The sequence below is a fragment of the Heptranchias perlo genome, chromosome 6, assembly GCF_035084215.1.
Source record: "Heptranchias perlo isolate sHepPer1 chromosome 6, sHepPer1.hap1, whole genome shotgun sequence".
Taxonomy (NCBI): Eukaryota; Metazoa; Chordata; class Chondrichthyes; order Hexanchiformes; family Hexanchidae; genus Heptranchias; species Heptranchias perlo.
This window is the reverse complement of record NC_090330.1, coordinates 64,699,658-64,717,780: the sequence shown is the minus strand read 5'-3', so window position 1 is coordinate 64,717,780 and position 18,123 is coordinate 64,699,658. Positions and strand designations below refer to the sequence as shown.

Here is an 18,123-nt window from a genome sequence, read left to right as displayed (position 1 = left end):
ATGATGTGTATATTGACTTTCAAAAGGCATTTGATAAAATACCACATAATAGACTGGTTAGCAAAATTAAAGCCCATGGGATTAAAGAGATGGTGGCAGTATGGACACAAAATTGGCTAGGGGACAGAAAGCAGAGAGTAGTGGTGAACGATTGTTTCTCAAACTGGAGAGAAGTATACAGTGGTGTTCCACAGGGGTCAGTATTAGGACCACTGCTCTTTTTGATATATATTAATGGCCTGCACTTGGATATACAGGGTATGATTTCAAAGTTTTCAGATGACACAAAACTCAGGAATGTAGTAAACAATGTGGAGAACAGTAACAGACTTCAGGAGAACACAGACTGGGGAAATGGCAGGTGAAATTTAACGCAGAGAAGTGTAAAGTGATAGGAAGGGTGTCAAGGCCTTGGAAGGTGCAGAAGAGATTTACCAGAATGGTGACAGGGATGAGGGACTTCAGTTATGTGGATAGGCTGAAGAAGCTAGACAACATTGAATATGAGAGTAAAAAAGCAAGAAATATGAGAACAGATTGTAAGAGCTTCTACAACTATGTAAAAAGGAAGACATTAACGAAAGTAAACATGGGTCCCTTAAAGGCAGAGACAGGAGAAATTATAATGGGGAATAAGGGAATGGCAGAGATGTTAAACAAATATTTTGTATGTGTCGTCACAGTAGAAGACATAAAAAAAAGAGCTGTGACCAATGTCCTCGCAGGGAGGTTCACTAGTGCTGTGGGGGAGGGTTTAAACTAATTTGGCTGGGGGAAGAGCACCAGGACATAGCATTAGAAAGGATTAAATAAGATGCACACAGAATTGGGAGAAAGAGATAGCACTCGAGTAAGAAATACGACAGTATTAGGTGGGATCAGACGAAGAGAATAAGAGAAGATCTAAGATAGGTTTAGAGCACGCGTGTGCAAATGCACGAAGCATGGTAAATAAGATTGGTGAGGTGCAGGCGCAAATAGCCACATGGGAATATGATGTAGTGGCGATAACAGAGACCTGGCTCAAAAAAGGGCACGATTGGGTCCTAAACATTCCTGGATACAAGGTGTTTAGGAAAGATAGGGAAGGAAAAAAAGGAGTGGGGGTTGGGTGACAGTACTGATTAAGCAGAATATTGCAGTGCTGGAGAGAGAGGATGTCCTTGAGGGGTCAAAGACAGAATCTATTGGATTAGAGTTAAGAAACAACAGAGGCGCCATTACACTGCTGGATGTATTCTATAGGCCACCAACTAGTGGGAAGGATATAGAGGAGCAAATTTGCAGGGAAATTACAGAGAGGTGCAAGAACTATATAAAGAGTAGTGATAATGGGGGACTTCAACTATCCAAATATAGACTGGGATAGTAATAGTCTAAAAGGCCAAGAGGGGGAGGAATTTCTGAAGAGTGTTCAGGAGAACTTCCTCGATCAGTATGTTTCTGGCCCAAGAGGAAGGAGGCATTGCTGGATCTGGTTCTGGGGAATGAAGTGGGTCAAATGGAGCAAGTGTCAGTGGGGGAACATTTAGGGAACAGTGATCATGGTATCATAAGGTTTAGATTTGTTATGGAAAAGGACAAGGACCAATCTAGAATAAAAATACTTAATTGGAGGAGGGCCAATTTCAGTGGGTTGAGAACAGATCTGGCCAGGGTAAATTGGAAACAAAGATTGGCAGGCAAAACTGTAACCGAAGAATGGGTGGCTGTTAAAGAAGAGTTAGTACGGGTACAATCTAGGTACATTCCCACGAGGGGAAAAGCCAGAGCTCCCTGGTTGACAAGATAGAGAGTAAGATGAAGCAAAAAAAAGGGGCGTATGACAGGTGTCAGGTTGATAATACAAGTGAGAACCAGGCTGAATATAGAAATTACAGAGAAGCGAAAAAGGAAATAAGAGGGGCAAAGAGAAAGTATGAGAATAGGCTGGTGGCTAACATAAAAGAGAATCCAAAAGTCTTCTATAAGCATATAAATAGTAAATGGGTAGTAAGAGGAGGGGGGGTGGGGGTGCGATTACGGACCAAAAAGGAGATCGACACTTGGAGGCAGAGGGCATGGCAGAGGTACAAAATGAGGTACTTTGCATTTGTCTTTACCAAGGAAGAAGATGCTGCCATAGTCACAGTAAAAGAGGAGGTAGTTTAGATACTGAATGGGCTAAAAATTGATTAAGGATGTTCTGGAAAGGCTGTACTTCAAGTAGATAAGTCACACGGTTGGGATGCATCCTAGGTTGCTGAGGGCAGTAAGGATGGAAATTGCCGAGGTGCCGGTCATAATCTTCCAAACCTCCTTAGATATGGAGGTGGTGCCAGAGAACTGGAGAATTGCAAATGTTACACCCTTGTTCAAAAAAAGGTGTAAAAATAAGCCCAGCAACAACAGGTCAGGCAGTTTAACCATGGTGGTGGAAATGATAATCTGGGATAAAAGTAAAAGTCACTTGGACAAGTGTGGCTGAATAAAGGAAAGCCAACACAGATTTGTTAAAGGCAAATTGTGTTTAACTAACTTGATTTGAGGTTTTTTTTAAAATGCAGGTAACAGAGAGGGTTGATGAGAGCAATGCAGTTTATCTTGTGGAAATGGACTTTCAAAAAGGCATTTGATAAAGTGCTACATAATTGGCTTGTCAGCAAAATTGATGCCCATGGGATAAAAGGGGCAGTGCATACAAAAGTGGCTAAGTGACAGGAAACAGGGAGTAGTGGTGAATGGTTGTTTTCCAGACTGGAAGAAGTTATACAGAGGTGTACCCTAGGGGACGGTAGTAGGACCACTGCTTTTTTTTATATATATTAATGACTTGGACTTGGGTGTATAGGGCACAATTTCAAAATTTGCAGAAAACACAGAATTTGGAAGGGTAGTAAACAGTGAGGAGGATAGTAATAGACTTCAAGAGGACATCAACAGGCTGGTGGAATGGGCGGACACATGGCAGATATAATTTAACGCACAGAAGTGTGAAGTGATTTTGGCAGGAAGAATGAGGATAGGCAATATAAACTAAATGGTACAATTCTAAAAGAGGTGTCGGAACACCTGGGGGTATATGTGCACAAATCTTTGAAGGTGGCAGGACAGATTGAGAATGAGGTTAAGTATATGGGATCCTGGGCTTTATAAACAGAGACATAGAATAAAAAAGCAAAGAAGTTGTGTCGAACCTTTATAAAACACTGGTTCGGCCACAGCTGGAGTACTGTGTCCAATTCTAGGCACCGCACTTTAGGAAGGAGGTGAAGGCCTTAGAGAGGGTGCAGAAAAGATTTACTAGAATGGTTCCAGGGATGAGGAACTTCAGTTACATGGATAGGCTGCACAAGCTTGGGTTGTTCTCCTCAGAGCAGAGAAGATTAAAAGGAGATTTGGTAGAAGTGTTCAAAATCATGAAGGGTTTAGATAAATAAAGAGAAACTGTTAGCATTGGCAGAAGGGTCGAGAACCAGAGGTCACAGATTGATTGACAAAAGAAACAAAAGCTACATGAGGTAAAATGTTTTTACGCTGCATGTAGTTATGATATGGAATGCGCTGCCTGAAAGGGTGATGGAAGCAGATTCAATCGCGGCTTTCAAAAAGGAATTGGGTAAATACTTGAAAGGAAAAAATTTATAGGGCTATGGGGAAAGCGCAGGGGAATGGGATTAACTGGATTTCTCTTACAAAGAGCCAGAAGAGTTTCGAAGAATGAGAGGTGATCTCATTGAAATGTATAAAATTCTTTGGGCTTGACCTGGTAGATGCTGAGAGGCTGTTTCTCCTAACAGGAGAGCCGACAACTAGGGGTCATAGTCTCAAATAAAGAGGTCGGCCATTTAGGATTGAGATGAGGAAAAAATGTCTTCACTCAGAGGATTGTGAATCTTTGGAATTCCCTGCTCCAGAGGGCTGTGGATGTTCAGTCATTGAGTATATTCAAGATTGAGATCGGTAGATTTTTGGACACTAAGGGAATCAAGGGATATGGGGATACGGCAAGAAGGTTGAGTTGAAATAGAAGATCAGCAATGATCTTATTGAATAGCGGAGCAGGCTCAAGGGGCCATACTCCTGCTCCTATTTCTTAACCTTCTCTGCCCTAAGGAGAACATAAGAGGAGATTTGCAGAGGCGCTCAAAATCATGAACAGTTTTGATAGAGTAAATAAGGAAAAACTGTTTCCAGTGGCAGAAGGGTCGGTAACCAGAGGACACAAATTTAATGTGATTGGCAAAAGAACATGATGCAGTGAGTTATGATGATCTGGAATGCACTGCCTGAAAGGTTGGTGGAAACAGATTCAATGGTTACTTTCAAAAAGGAATTGGATAAATACTTGAAGGGCATAAATTTACAGGACTATGGGGAAAGAGCAGGGGATTGGCTCTAATTGGATAGCTCTTTCAAAGAGCCGGCACAAGCATGATGTGCCGAATGGCCTCCTTTTGTGCTGTACCATACAATGATAGTATTTCGTTTTAGGCAGTGACCATTAGTCACTGGTAGGGATAGAAATCAACTGACGACACTTCCTTTCTTTAGCAGTCAGATACATTTGTTAAAGTCAGCTAAGACACTCCAGTCCTTAAAACACCATCCCTTCATCCACCCATTCCCTTCCCCAAAAGGAAACGATAGGAGTTTGGGAACACCTCGTGGCTTTGCTGTCTGGGGCCTGGGGGGACTTGAGCGGTGTCCAGGCTCTGGCAGCACAAGAAGAATGTAGAATTCGCTGTGTGGTTCAGGAGGACAGGAAGAGGAAGGAAGGAGGAATGGGAGCACTTAAGGAGTAGTCTGGAGACTGGGAAGCATTCGGGTGGGTTAGCACTAGGGGCTGGGAATCATCTGGGACAGGCTTCCAGATGGATCAGGGAGCAGCACAGTGGGAGTCTGGTTGGGAGAAGTTATTTTTGTTTAAAAATTAATCTCGTGGCATTGCTCACTGTTGGCTATAATGGAGGATCCCCTGTGCTAAACTCAAGTCTCATATGCTTTTGCTCTCCCTCTCTCCATGTGCACTTATCTCCCACATTTTTTCAATCCATGTGCAATACTTAGTGGTATTAAATATTATTTGCCATGTCTCTTCCCAATTACATAACCAATATTTTCCAAATAGTTTCTGCATACTTTGTTCCTACCATTTTATCTATTTTTTGTGTTATTAACAAATTTTGACTAGCCTACTATCAGCTTCCATATCGAGGTCATTTACGTCGATCAGAAATAACAGGAGTCTAAGTGCTGTATCTTATGGAAGTCCACTTAACATTCCTCCTCAGTCTGGCATTATACCTCTCACGTTCTTACCACTTCCTATTTTTTTTAACCATTTTCTAATCCAGTCCCATGTTCTCCCATAGATTCCTATGGCTTTTTATTTCATTGGAAGTCTTTCATGTGGAACTTTATCAAAAGCGTTCCGAACATCTAAACATGCTACATCATAGGGAGTTCTCAAAACAAATCATGGAGGTTTGTCAGGTAGGATATTCACATTCTAATTCAATGCTTTCTGTTTCTTATTAAGTTATTGCTAACCAGTTACTCTTCCAGCCTGCCCATCAGAATAGATTCCATTATTTTACTTGTTATTGATGTTAGGTTAAATGACCTGTTTTTGTCTGGGTTAGTTTCGTGTCCCTACCTGCTGTTAGTGCTGTAAAACTTTAACCAGTGCTCAGTAATTCTACCAAGAAGATTAAAACAATGAATATTTCTTAAAAGGTATAAAATGTTACTTGCATTGATGTTTTTGTTTAAGGACACCTGGACAAGGAACCTGGGAAGCAGTTTACCTTTAAAGGAGTACTCATTCCTCCTTTAATTATATATTTTATTTTCCTTCCATTTTTCAGGTTACAGTGCATGAATAAAACTTACTTAAAATAATCAACATCCAAATAGTAACACATTGATAACAATATAGGTGGTTGGTTAGCATGTGAAAACAGAAAAACAAAAGGTTGACATTTTGGGTTGAAACATTAAAAAGTGTTTTTTCTTTTCAAATGCTGACTGGCTAACTGTGCACTTCCAGCATTGTGTGTCATTATTTCAAATTTCTCCTATTTTTCTTTCATATATTAAGAAGCTATTTTCCATTATGTAACACATTATTATTACTGCATACATGTTATAATACAATTTGATCAATAAAATTTCATTGAAATCTATTACCATGACCATCAAATAAATCTCACCTTTGTAGAAACTAAGAAAGTTGTTGCTCTTATAAAAATTCTAAGAAAATCAGTAACAAGATAGCTTCTTTTGTGTTCCACATGTCAACATTCTCACATCAATGCAACATCACTTACCCAATGGTCAAAACGAATTAACCTTTAATACGTACTGAAGAGAACACTGTTGGAACACTAATTGTAATGGATGTATTTAAATTGGAAAAAAATATGCTTAAAAAGCAACTAATAAGGCATTGTGTGGGGGCAGTAAATAGAATTGTAATTTAAAACAGAGAAGATTAGCATTGACTTTAAACTCATCCAAAGGAGGAAAGATCAATAAAAAGAAGTGCATCTCCACCAGAATTATATACTGCATTTTCTTTTTTTGCCTTTACATCAAGCTGAAATATTGTAAACAAACCCGATTACGGGCAAGCAGAATGTTGTCCTTCAACAAACAAAGCAAATTTTATGTTAATTCAAAAATACATCCAAATTAAAAATAAATATCACCATATAAACTATAGTTTATTTAGGTTCCTAGTGTAATGAATACAAATTATCGCTCTCAAATGTTACATGTAATGATGCTGATTGCTGTGAACCATACGCAGAAGCGGCAAAAAAACACACACACATTAACTTACATATTTTCTTCTCCAACAATACAAATTGCTGATAGAAGCTTGACTGCATCTGTCATCATGTTAGGCTGCCTGGGATCAATAGCTCTGGCCAGCAAGGATGTACTTCGTTCTTCTCCCAAGATTCTTTCCAATCCATACTAAAATTAGTGAGATGACAGATTTATTGCATATTAGTCACAAAACTACTTTTTCAGGTTTATGGAGTAATTTGCAATCAATACTAAATATATATATATATATATTTGCTTTTATTTTCTAAAGTTGCTGAAAAGAGTTTACTGCATTCCATTAGTTGCAGCTCAATTTATCTGCTGTTTTTGCATATGCATGGACTTCATTTTCACAATTGGGCAGAAGGATAAATACATTGCAAAGATTAGAGCATCTTTTCAATATTAATTCAGTTAGCATATCATATTTTCACTAGTTACTGTTAACCATGCAAATATCAAGTTATTTTAGAAAAAATGTATACACAAATAATTTCAAGTCAAATTCGACAGTCTTTAATGAAGTATTCTTGCACTTAATCAAAAGCTGCACTCTATTTTTGATCAAAAATAAACTCTTCTCCCTAGCAGTTCCTTGCACTGGCCTTTAAAGGACGATCAGCACTAGAACGTTACACATCAAGCTTGTATGGCAAGAGCAGAAAATGATAACTTTTCAAAGGCAAAAATTCTTGCTATACATTAAAGATACAAAATCTAAGACACTACATCTAGTAAATCTGAAATTAAAACAATCGTCATAGTAACAGCACCATGAAATAATTAAGTTACCTTGTTGTTCATGAACGCCCTCAAACACTGAATCACTTTGTGTTGACTCTTCAGGTCATTGTTTTCTTGACTGTCATAAGGATAAAATACAACTTTTATTGTAGTTCAGAAAGCAAATGTGATGTCAATAGGCATATGATTGGGCAACTTAAAATGTACCATTAGGAACTGTACTTACTGCTTCTTATTGAGTAATTTCTCCAGGACATCCAACAGCTGACCCAAACCTTCATTTCCAAAGCTTCCGACCCAACTGGAAAAAAAACCACCATACTAAAATGTTGGAAGGTAGAAAAGGGTGGAAGAAATCATGGCATACTATTGAATATTTTTCACCCAAAAAAAAAATCATAATTCTATTCAATATTAAAGAATTTTCAGCATATATTAATTTCTACTTCAACAAGCTTATAATGAGTATAAATAATGTACATTAAGATAATTTGCATCCAGTGTTTTTATTTTTAATTATAGAAACTATGTGTTTAAACTGCAAATTATCTTTGCTAACCACTGTCATGGCAAACATTAAGTTGTTAAACTTCAGCACTTTAATGCAAAATACAGAAGATCTTCTCTATGGTACGATCTTTTCAAACAATATAAAAGTATTACAATGCGAGGCGCCTTCCTTTAAAAAAATGTTGTTTCCCCACCTGGAATTAAATTGCACTAATGTGTGTTATTCGAAAGGTCACATACATGTAAAAAGTTGTAGAGAGGTAAATGTCCAGCAACCCAAATCCATCTTTGGTTTCTGATATAAAATTTTGCCAGATCACACAGGATTTCATATTAATAGTGTCCAGCACTTAGCAAAGTTTTAAAGCATTTACATGTAGTATATTTCAACCAAAAATGAAAGCAGAATCATTCAATTCTGTAGGCGACAGTTACTCAGATATTACTTTAGTTTCACACATGGATTCATTAAAATCCATATTTAATGATTCTTCCAGAAGACAATTTCTAATTTCATCATGAAAAATGTTTGACCAAACCCTCAGGGATGTAGAAGGGTTGGTGTTGTAAGCAGCAGCTATTACATTTCCCACTATCTATATTCTGAAATTAATTTGTGCAATATTGAACATTGATGCAGTAATGCTGCTCGCATCACAGTGATGAAGATAAAATAAAACTATTAAAATTGTGCTTGTTATTCTTAATGAATTTAGAGGTTTTAAATGCGCTTATTCTTCGAGGAATAAGGTTAGGTCAAAAACAACCAAATGTTTCTGACGTGGCTCATTAGCTTTACCCAGCTATAATAACAAGATGGTATGAAAATAAATTGTAACCTACAGAGAGCGTACAGATTGAAGTACCATGTAAGACATCAATTTGTTGTATAATCCATTACTGGCACATAGTTTGTGTATCAGCAACCATATAATCAACACACTTCACGCCTGCCAGCATACTCAATCAAATTCCAGCATGCAGACAGTCAATAAGGTCCAGCAAAAGACGATCTGATCTCAAATGAAAGTTTCTGAGAAAATGTTGGAATGGTCTAATCAATTACCTAAACATTTGGCTTATCTGAAATGTACTCTTAGTTCATATGAATTTGTTTTGCTATAAACATAAAATAAGTCAACTTTATACTTGACATCACCTTAAAGAAGCTGCGTGTTTTGATGTTGGCCACAGACTTCTTAAACTAAAGCTACTCATTAGTGTTTGTGTTCGTGCTAGGTCGAGTAGCAGGGTACATTTTTCCCTCGAGGAACCTTATAATTTTTTTTTGTTTCAATGATGCCTCATTTTAGCTGCTGGTCATTAACCATAACTACTGCCATTTTTTTTTACACAATGATTATTTAAACGGATTTTCATCAATAAAAACTCACTACAACAAGACCAACTTTGTCAAATTGAAAACCTTGAACATTATAACTTAATAAAACATGAACCAATAACACAACAATTTTACAGATCATCCATCTATTCAAACTATCCAGGAGGGAAGACAACCCAGAACATCCAACCCAGGAGAATCCAAAAGACACGACTAAACCAAAGTCTTAGAATTATGGTAGACTTAACCAGAACTGTCAATACACTGAAAGTCCCAATAGTCGAGATCCGAACAGTCCAGATACTGGGACCTTAAAATGGGAAGGAATGAGCGATCCTGCATAACACTAATGAAGGAGAGGGAAAGGAGAAAGCGTGTAACAGGCAAAGTAACACCCAGAGTGATCATGAAGGATGAGAAAAGCATGTGATAAAATGTGGCAGGGAAGGAGCAGCGCAGGCAGAGCTCAATGGGGGGGTAAAATTAGAACAGCACAGACAGAGCCTAAAAGCCACAACCGTACACAAATTTCACTTCCAGAGGAGCATCCTTGTGTTGAATCCATCCACGGCTTCGCCCCTCCCTATCTCTGTAACCTCCTACAGCCCTACCACCCTCAGAGATCTCTGAGCTCCAATTGTGACCTCTTGCACATCCTCAATTTTCATTGCTCCACCATTGGCAGCTGTGCCTTCAGCTGCCTAGGCCCGAAGCTCTGGAATTCCACCCCCCCCCACCCCGCACCAAAACTTCTCCAGTCCTCCACATCTCTCTCCTCTTTTAAGTCAATCCTTAAAACCTACCTCTTTGACCGAGCTTTTTGTCACCTGTCCTAATATCTCTATGTGGCTCAGTGTCAAATTTTGTCTGGTAACGCTTCTGTGACACACCTTCGGGCGTTTTTACTACGTTAAAGGCGCTATATAAATGCAAATTGTTGTTGTTGAGACACAGAACCCTCATGGCCTCAACACCCGACCAAATCGGTCACCAAAATTCCAGAGGAAATGGGGGGAAATACCCTCAACAGTCCCAAATTATGGACCTGCAGTTCAAAAGCCAATTAACCCAGGCAGATCTCAAAAGGTACCATAGGAACAGTCATAGGTATGCCAAAACACGATTAAGTGAATTGACCTGAACTGCTATATTGGTAATAGATTTGATCTTTTACACGACATAGCGAAGTGGCCTTGAGTCAAAGGGCAAGTCTACAGAGTGGATGTTGATCCCACCACATCACCTCCAACATTAACCCAGTATTTCAGTAAACCAGTAGCATAGAAAAACTGTTGAGCAATAGGTTTGATGCAAGATTTTTAATTATCCCTTTTGAAAACTGTTGTTAGAGGTCAGCTTTGGGAGTGACTGGCAAACGGCCTCATTCGTAATCAATGCAGTTTCCTAAATTCATGAAAGGGTGAGCTTCCAAAAATTATGGAAAGCAATGATTAGTTTAGTCGAGAAAGAGTCAGCTCAGAGTGTGGCCTCTGGCATAAAAGAAAATGGCAAATCTGAAGACATTGGAAGAAGTCACCTCCTTTTAGGGAAAATTTACTTAGCTTGTAGTGCTTGAAAGGATCGAACTGAATCCCCTTCCAACATACAGTAAATGCACAACAATCCCACCTACTGCTGTCAGAAGCCAATGGCAGCTATTGTGGGTGAATCTTCGGATTATTCCTGCAAGCACTGCTCCTCACCAGAAGCGCTTGATCGCAGAATCAGTCTTCTAAAATAATCCATTGGTTCTAAAACATTACAGACATCCTCAGAATGTAATACGGTGCTATAGAAATGCACAGTCTCAAAAAGCAGAAACAGAGAACAATGGTGATCCAGTGATTTAGGGCTAACATATGAAGCATCCCATCGATTGATAATTTCTAAGAGTTAATGCCAAACTGTTCCTGAAAAAAAAACTTCATAAAATATATTACAGCAGAACTTTCAGATCCTTCTGGGGTGCTTAAAAAGTGTGTATCCTAATGAACTCTCAACAATATCACCCTTGGAAGAGAGGGCCCATGATGGCCCCATGAAACATTTGATTCACTTTTCAACAGATTACTAATTGAATCATCGTCATAAAGTCCATTCTCGATCTCAGGCCGCCATTCCACTGCAACTTGAATAGATTCTTCAATGAAATTCAAGTCAGCCTGCACTGAAGTCTTCAAAAGAATTCAGTCAATTTTCAAACACATTGCTCTTATTTCCTTTGACATAACAGCCTGTATTTCAGCACCAACAGGGATGTGGATTTAGGAATTCAACAAAGCAGGAGGAAGACGGTAAGGCTAAGGAGTGGGGGAGAGAAAACCTGCCAGAAATGTGTACACAAATACCAAACAATCCCACTGGTTTTGAAATCAACTGAATTCAGGTCATGATAATGGAGCAAGTTAATATTAAGAAAATTATATGGCTGGATCAAAATAGATTTTAAATTAAAAACCAGGAGCAATAATCTGGGGTATCTGAGTTGCCGATGACATCACCAGATTTTTTTTAAATGTAGAAGATTCTACAGGCAGAGTCTACATACTGATTGATTAAAATTTTAGTGATTTTAATTATAGCACATAGATTATTCAATGATCCATATATTATTGTGATGTCCATAAAAATTTATTTGGAAGATAGAAATGTTCACAAAACTTCTCATATGAAAAGTGTTGATAGATATGGTTGTTAAAGTCATTCACAACATAATCCAAACATGACAACAGGACACATTTATGAAAAATATATATTTTTTAATTTATACAAATTCTTACAGTATGTGATTTGTTAATTATGTTTCCCAAATACTGTGTACCACAGAAAGCAACAGATATATCAATGTCTCTGTCATTAAATATATGCCACGCAGAATGACAGCTGCATGAAATATTTTTGTACTTTAGTACTTCGTGAAGGTAACATAATAATTGACAGCAGATGGTAATAGAGAAGTGGCATCACAGTAACAACTCCTGAATCTGTGCACCAATTTAATTCCTTTCAAAGTAAATTTACACCTAATGTCATCAATTACCAGAATTCGTGTGTGACTTGGTCACTTAGGTGATAAATCGTATGCATTGGCTCCTCATTGTACAGCCTTTATGTATGTATATATGTGTACAAGAATACATTAAAAAAGTATGAAGCAAGTAGGGTGAAGTTTCAGCACTCATCAAAATGCCAATGCCAAACAATGAAATATAGCGATAACATTGTTTACAGGTCACGTATAACCTCAGAAAAGCACTTTCACTTAATACACCAATATGAATTTTCCAGTTCCCATATTAGCCAACCTTATGGCCTTTCTCCGTGAGGCGACTAAATATGTGACGTATTACAAAGTATTAAATTAAAGATGTGCTGAGATACCTTGGCTGGTGGAAATAGTCTTGCGCTGCAAGAGAGTTCTATTTCAGCCAATAGGTTGGTTTCCTTATGTGATTTTAGTATTCAGACAAAATTCACTACATTTAAAAACAGGCAGAGTCGACCAATCAAAGGAGGATTCTTCTTTGGGCCTGAGATTAAAAACTAGAAAACAGTCTTACAACTGAAGGATTCGGTTTTTTTCATTCGTTCATGGGATGTGGGCATCGCTGGCAAGGCCAGCATTTATTGCCCATCCCAAATTGCCCTTGAGAAGGTGGTGGTGAGCCGCCTTCTTGAACTGCTGCAGTCCGTCTGGTGAAGGTTCTCCCACAGTGCTGTTAGGAAGGGAGTTCCAGGATTTTGACCCAGCAACGATGAAGGAACGGCAATATATTTCCAAGTTGGGATGGTGTGCGACTTGGAGGGGAATGTGCAGGTGGTGGTATTCCCATGTACCTGCTGCTCTTGTCCTTCTAGGTGGTAGAGGTGGCGGGTTTGGGAGGTGCTGTCGAAGAAGCCTTGGCGAGTTGCTGCATTGCATCCTGTGGATGGTACACACTGCAGCCACAGTGCGCCGGTGGTGAAGGGAGTGAATGTTTAGGGTGCTGGATGGGGTGCCAAGCAAGCGGGCTGCTTTGTCCTGGATGGTGTCGAGCTTCTTGAGTGTTGTTGGAGCTGCACTCATCCAGGCAAGTGGAGAGTATTCCATCACACTCCTGACTTGTGCCTTGTAGACGGTGGAAAGGCTTTGGGGAGTCAGGAAATGAGTCACTCGCCGCAGAATACCCAGCCTCTGACCTGCTCTTGTAGCCACAGTATTTATATGGCTGGTCCAGTTAGGTTATAGTCCAACAGTTATAGTCCAACAGTCCACCCCAGTCCATCACCGGCATCTCCACATCATGGTCCAGTTAAGTTTCTGGTCAATGGTGACCCCCAGGATGTTGATGGTGGGGGATTCGGCGATGGTAATGCCGTTGAATGTCAAGGGGAGGTGGTTATTGCCTGGCACTTGTCTGGTGCGAATGTTACTTGCCACTTACGAGCCCAAGCCTGGATATTGTCTCGGTCTTGCTGCATGCGTGCTTGGACTACTTCATTATTTGAGGGGTTGTGAATGGAACTGAACACTGTGCAATCATCAGCGAGCATCCCCATTTCTGACCTGATGATGGAGGGAAGGTCATTGATGAAGCAACTGAAGATGGTTGGGCCTAGGACACTGTCCTAAGGAACTCCTGCAGCAATGCCCTGGGGCTAAGATGATTGGCCTCCAACAACCACTACCATCTTCCTTTTGCTAGGTATGACTCCAGCCACTGGAGAGTTTTCCCCGATTTCAATTTTACTGGGGCTCCTTGGTGCCACACTCTGTCAAATGCTGACTTGATGTCAAGGGCAATCACTCTCACCTCACCTCTGGAATTCAGCTCTTTTGTCCATGTTTGGACCAAGGCTGTAATGAGGTCTGGAGCCGAGTGGTCCTGGCGGAACCCAAACTGAACATCGGTGAGCAGGTTATTGGTGAGCAGGTTATTGATAGCACTGTCGACGACACCTTCCATCACTTTGCTGATGATTGAGAGTAGGCTGATGGGGCGGTAATTGGCCGGATTGGATTTGTCCTGCTTTTTGTGGACAGGACATACCTGGGCAATTTTCCACATTGTCGGGTAGATGCCAGTGTTGTAGCTTGGCTGGAGGCGCAGCTAGTTCTGGAGCACAAGTCTTCAGTACTACAGCTGGGATGTTGTTGGGGCCCATAGCCTTCGCTGTATTCAGTGCACTCAGCCGTTTCTCGATATCACGTGGAGTGAATCGAATTGGCTGAAGACTGGCTTCTGTGATGGTGGGGATATCGTGAGACGGCTGAGATGGATCGTCCATTCGGCACTTCTGGCTGAAGATGGTTGCAAACGCTGCAGCCTTGTCTGTTGCACTCACGTGCTGGACTCCGCCATCATTGAGGATGGGGATGTTTCCAGAGCCTCCCCCCGTTATAGTTGTTTAATTGTCCACCACCATTCACGACTGGATGTGGCAGGACTGCAGAGCTTTGATACTCTCTTTTTTATATTAAGAGCTACAAAAAGAGTATGAAAAGAAACTTGCAAGGAATATCAAAATCAATAAGAACTTTTATAGTTACATTCGGAAAAAGAGGGTGGTCAGGAGCAGTGTTGGCCCCTTAAAAACTGAAAGTGGGGATATTGTCATTGACAATGGGGAAATGGCGGACATGTTGAACGATTACTTTGCGTCAGTATTTACAGTCGAAAAAGAGGATAGCATGCCGGAAATCCCAAGAAAACTAATATTGAATCGGGGACAGGGACTCGATAAAATTAACTTAAGTAAAGCAACAGTAATGAAGAAAATAATAGCACTAAAAAGAGTGACAAATCCCCAGGACCAGATGGTTTCCATCCCAGGGTTTTAAAGGAAGTAGGTGAGCACATTGCAGATGCCCCAACTATAATCTTTCAAAGTTCTCTAGATTCAGGAAATGTCCCTCCAGATTGGAAAATTGCACATGTCACTCCGCTTTTGAAGAAAGGAGAGAGAGGGAAACCGGGGAATTATCGACCAGTTAGCCTAACATCTGTTGTGGGGAAAATGCTGGAGTCTATAATTAAGGATAGGGTGACTGAACACCGAGAATTTTCAGTTGATCAGAGAGAGCCAGCATGGATTTGTGAAAGGTAGGTCGTGCCTGACAAACCTGATTGAAATTTTTGAAGAGGTGACTAAAGTAGTGGACAGGGGAAAGTCAATGGATGTTATTTATATGGACTTCCAGAAGGCATTTGATAAAAGTCCCACATAAGAGACTGTTAGCTAAGATAGAAGCCCATGGAATCGAGGGAAAAGTACGGACTTGGTTAGGAAGTTGGTTGAGCGAAAGGCGACAGAGAGTAGGGATAATGGGTAGGTACTCACATTGACAGGATGTGACTAGTGGAGTCCCGCAGGGATCTGTCTTGGGGCCTCAATTATTCACAATATTTATTAATGACTTAGATGAAGGCATAGAAAGTCTCATATCTAAGTTTGCCGATGACACAAAGATTGGTGGCATTGTAAGCAGTGTAGATGAAAACATAAAATTACAAAGCGATATTGATAGATTAGGTGAATGGGCAAAACTGTGGCAATTGGAATTTATTGTAGACAAATGTGAGGTCATCCACTTTGGATCAAAAAAGGATAGAACAGGGTTCTTTCTAAATGGTAAAAAGTTAAAAACAGTGGATGTCCAAAGGGACTTAGGGGTTCAGGTTCATAGATCATTGAAGTGTCATGAACAGGTGCAGAAAATAATCAAGAAGGCAAATGGAATGCTGGCCTTTATATCTAGAGGACTAGAGTACAAGGGGGCAGAAGTTATGCTGCAGCTATATAAAACCCTGGTTAGACCGCACCTGGAGTACTGTGAGCAGTTCTGGGCACCGCACCTTCGGAAGGACATATTGGCCTTGGAGGGAGTGCAGCGTAGGTTTACTAGAATGATACCCGGACTTCAAGGGTTAAGTTACGAGGAGAGATTACACAAATTGGGGTTGTATTCTCTAGAGTTTAGAAGGTTAAGGGTGATCTGATCGAAGTTTATAAGATATTAAGGGGAACAGATAAGGTGGATAGAGAGAAACTATTTCCGCTGGTTGGGGATTTTAGGAGTAGGGGGCACAGTCTAAAAATTAGAGCCAGACCTTTCAGGAACGAGATTAGAAAACATTTCTACACACAAAGGGTGGTCGAAGTTTGGAACTCTCTTCCGCAAACGGCAATTGATACTAGCTCAAATGCTAAATTTAAATCTGAGATAGATAGCTTTTTGGCAACCAAAGGTATTAGATTACAGATCAGCCATGATCTTATCAAATGGCGGAGTAGGCACGAGGGGCTGAATGGCCTACTCCTGTTCCTATGTTCTGATCCGTTGGTTGTGGAATCGCTTAGCTCTGTCTATAGCATGTTGCTTCTGCTGTTTAGCATGCATGTCGTCCTGAGTTGTCGCTTCACCAGGTTGGCACCTCATTTTTATGTACGCCTGGTGCTGCTCCTGGCATGCTCTTCTACACTCCTCATTGAACCGGGGTTGATCCCCTGGCTTGTTGGTAATGGTAGAGTGAGGAATATGCCAGGCCATAAGGTTACAGATTGTGCTGGAATACAATTCTGCTGCTGCTGATGGCCCACAGTGCCTCATGGATGCCCAGTTTTGAGCTGCTGGATCTGTTCTGAATCTATCCCATTTAGCACTTGTTAAGGATGAAGGAGGGTTAGCAAAACGTCCACAAAACATTTTAGGGCAAAGGTCCTGTAAGTTTTAGATGTTGTGCAGAAGTTGAGGGTGAGCAATTACAAATGTCAAGTATTAATAGCATAAGTTTCTAAGCACTAATAAAGTACAGTACAACAGAAGTTGGAAAATATTATTACTGCTACCAAGGGATGTTAATCTTTTTCAATAATATTCCACATGGTTTGGACATAAGTGTGTCCGTAACAGCAAGATTTATTACAGACCCAAGAACAATGTTCTAATAGTTGTATCACACAACAAGCATTTGTACAACCTGGGCTTTTCCCACAGACTTCAAGGTGATCAAGCTTGGCCTTTGTCGGGTTGTGGGCCTCCGACTGTCCTGATTGCTCTAAAAATTGGGGTCCCACGTGCCCTGTTTTTATATTATTTAGCTGCTATGTTCTGCTGATATCAGTACTATAGTGCTCGACTGCTTCAGCAGTCTTTCAATGATATGTTCTATGGTGTTAACTGTTTCAGCAGTCTTTTAATGATATGACTCCAGAGCATCATTGAGCAGAATGGCAATGTCAGATACCACAGCTGGTTTGTGGAAGGGGATATGGTATTGTTTTTATTTTCATGTCACCAAGATACAGCTAATGCATGCTTTTGTCACCTCAACACTGAATTTTTCGAATGTCCTTCTCGATGGCCTCCATCCTCCATAAACTCCTACAGATCCAAAAGACAGTTGCCCTCATCTTGTCCTGTGCTAAGTCCAGTTCACCCACCACCACCACCTCCTGGCTAAGGTACATTGGTACCCAGTCCCCAATGTACCTAAATTTAAAATCCTTGCCCTCGACTTCAGATCTCTCCATGGAGTTGACCCAACTTGTCTCTATGACCTCATCATGCCTTGTGTCCCTCCTGCAACCTCAGGCCTCTGACTCTGGTCTTTTGTCCAATGCCACCTTTTGTCCCACCATTGGTGGAAGAGACTTCAATCACATGGGCCCTCCTGTCTCAAACTCCTTCAATAAACCTCTCCGTCTTCTCTCCTCTCTCCATCTTCGAA

At 40.4% G+C, this 18,123-nt stretch overlaps 1 protein-coding gene across 1 annotated transcript in view; it reads right to left on the bottom strand.

Annotated features, from left to right (window-relative positions):
- LOC137323053 (protein diaphanous homolog 3-like) overlaps positions 1–18,123 on the bottom strand; it is a 796,634-nt gene that overhangs the window by 517,715 nt on the left and 260,796 nt on the right. The window contains exons 6-8 of the mRNA XM_067986438.1: positions 7,787–7,861; positions 7,609–7,678; positions 6,827–6,963 (exon numbers count right to left, since the gene is read on the bottom strand). Coding sequence (XP_067842539.1) covers positions 6,827–6,963; positions 7,609–7,678; positions 7,787–7,861 — 282 coding nt within the window. The remainder of the gene's footprint in view (positions 1–6,826; positions 6,964–7,608; positions 7,679–7,786; positions 7,862–18,123) is intronic.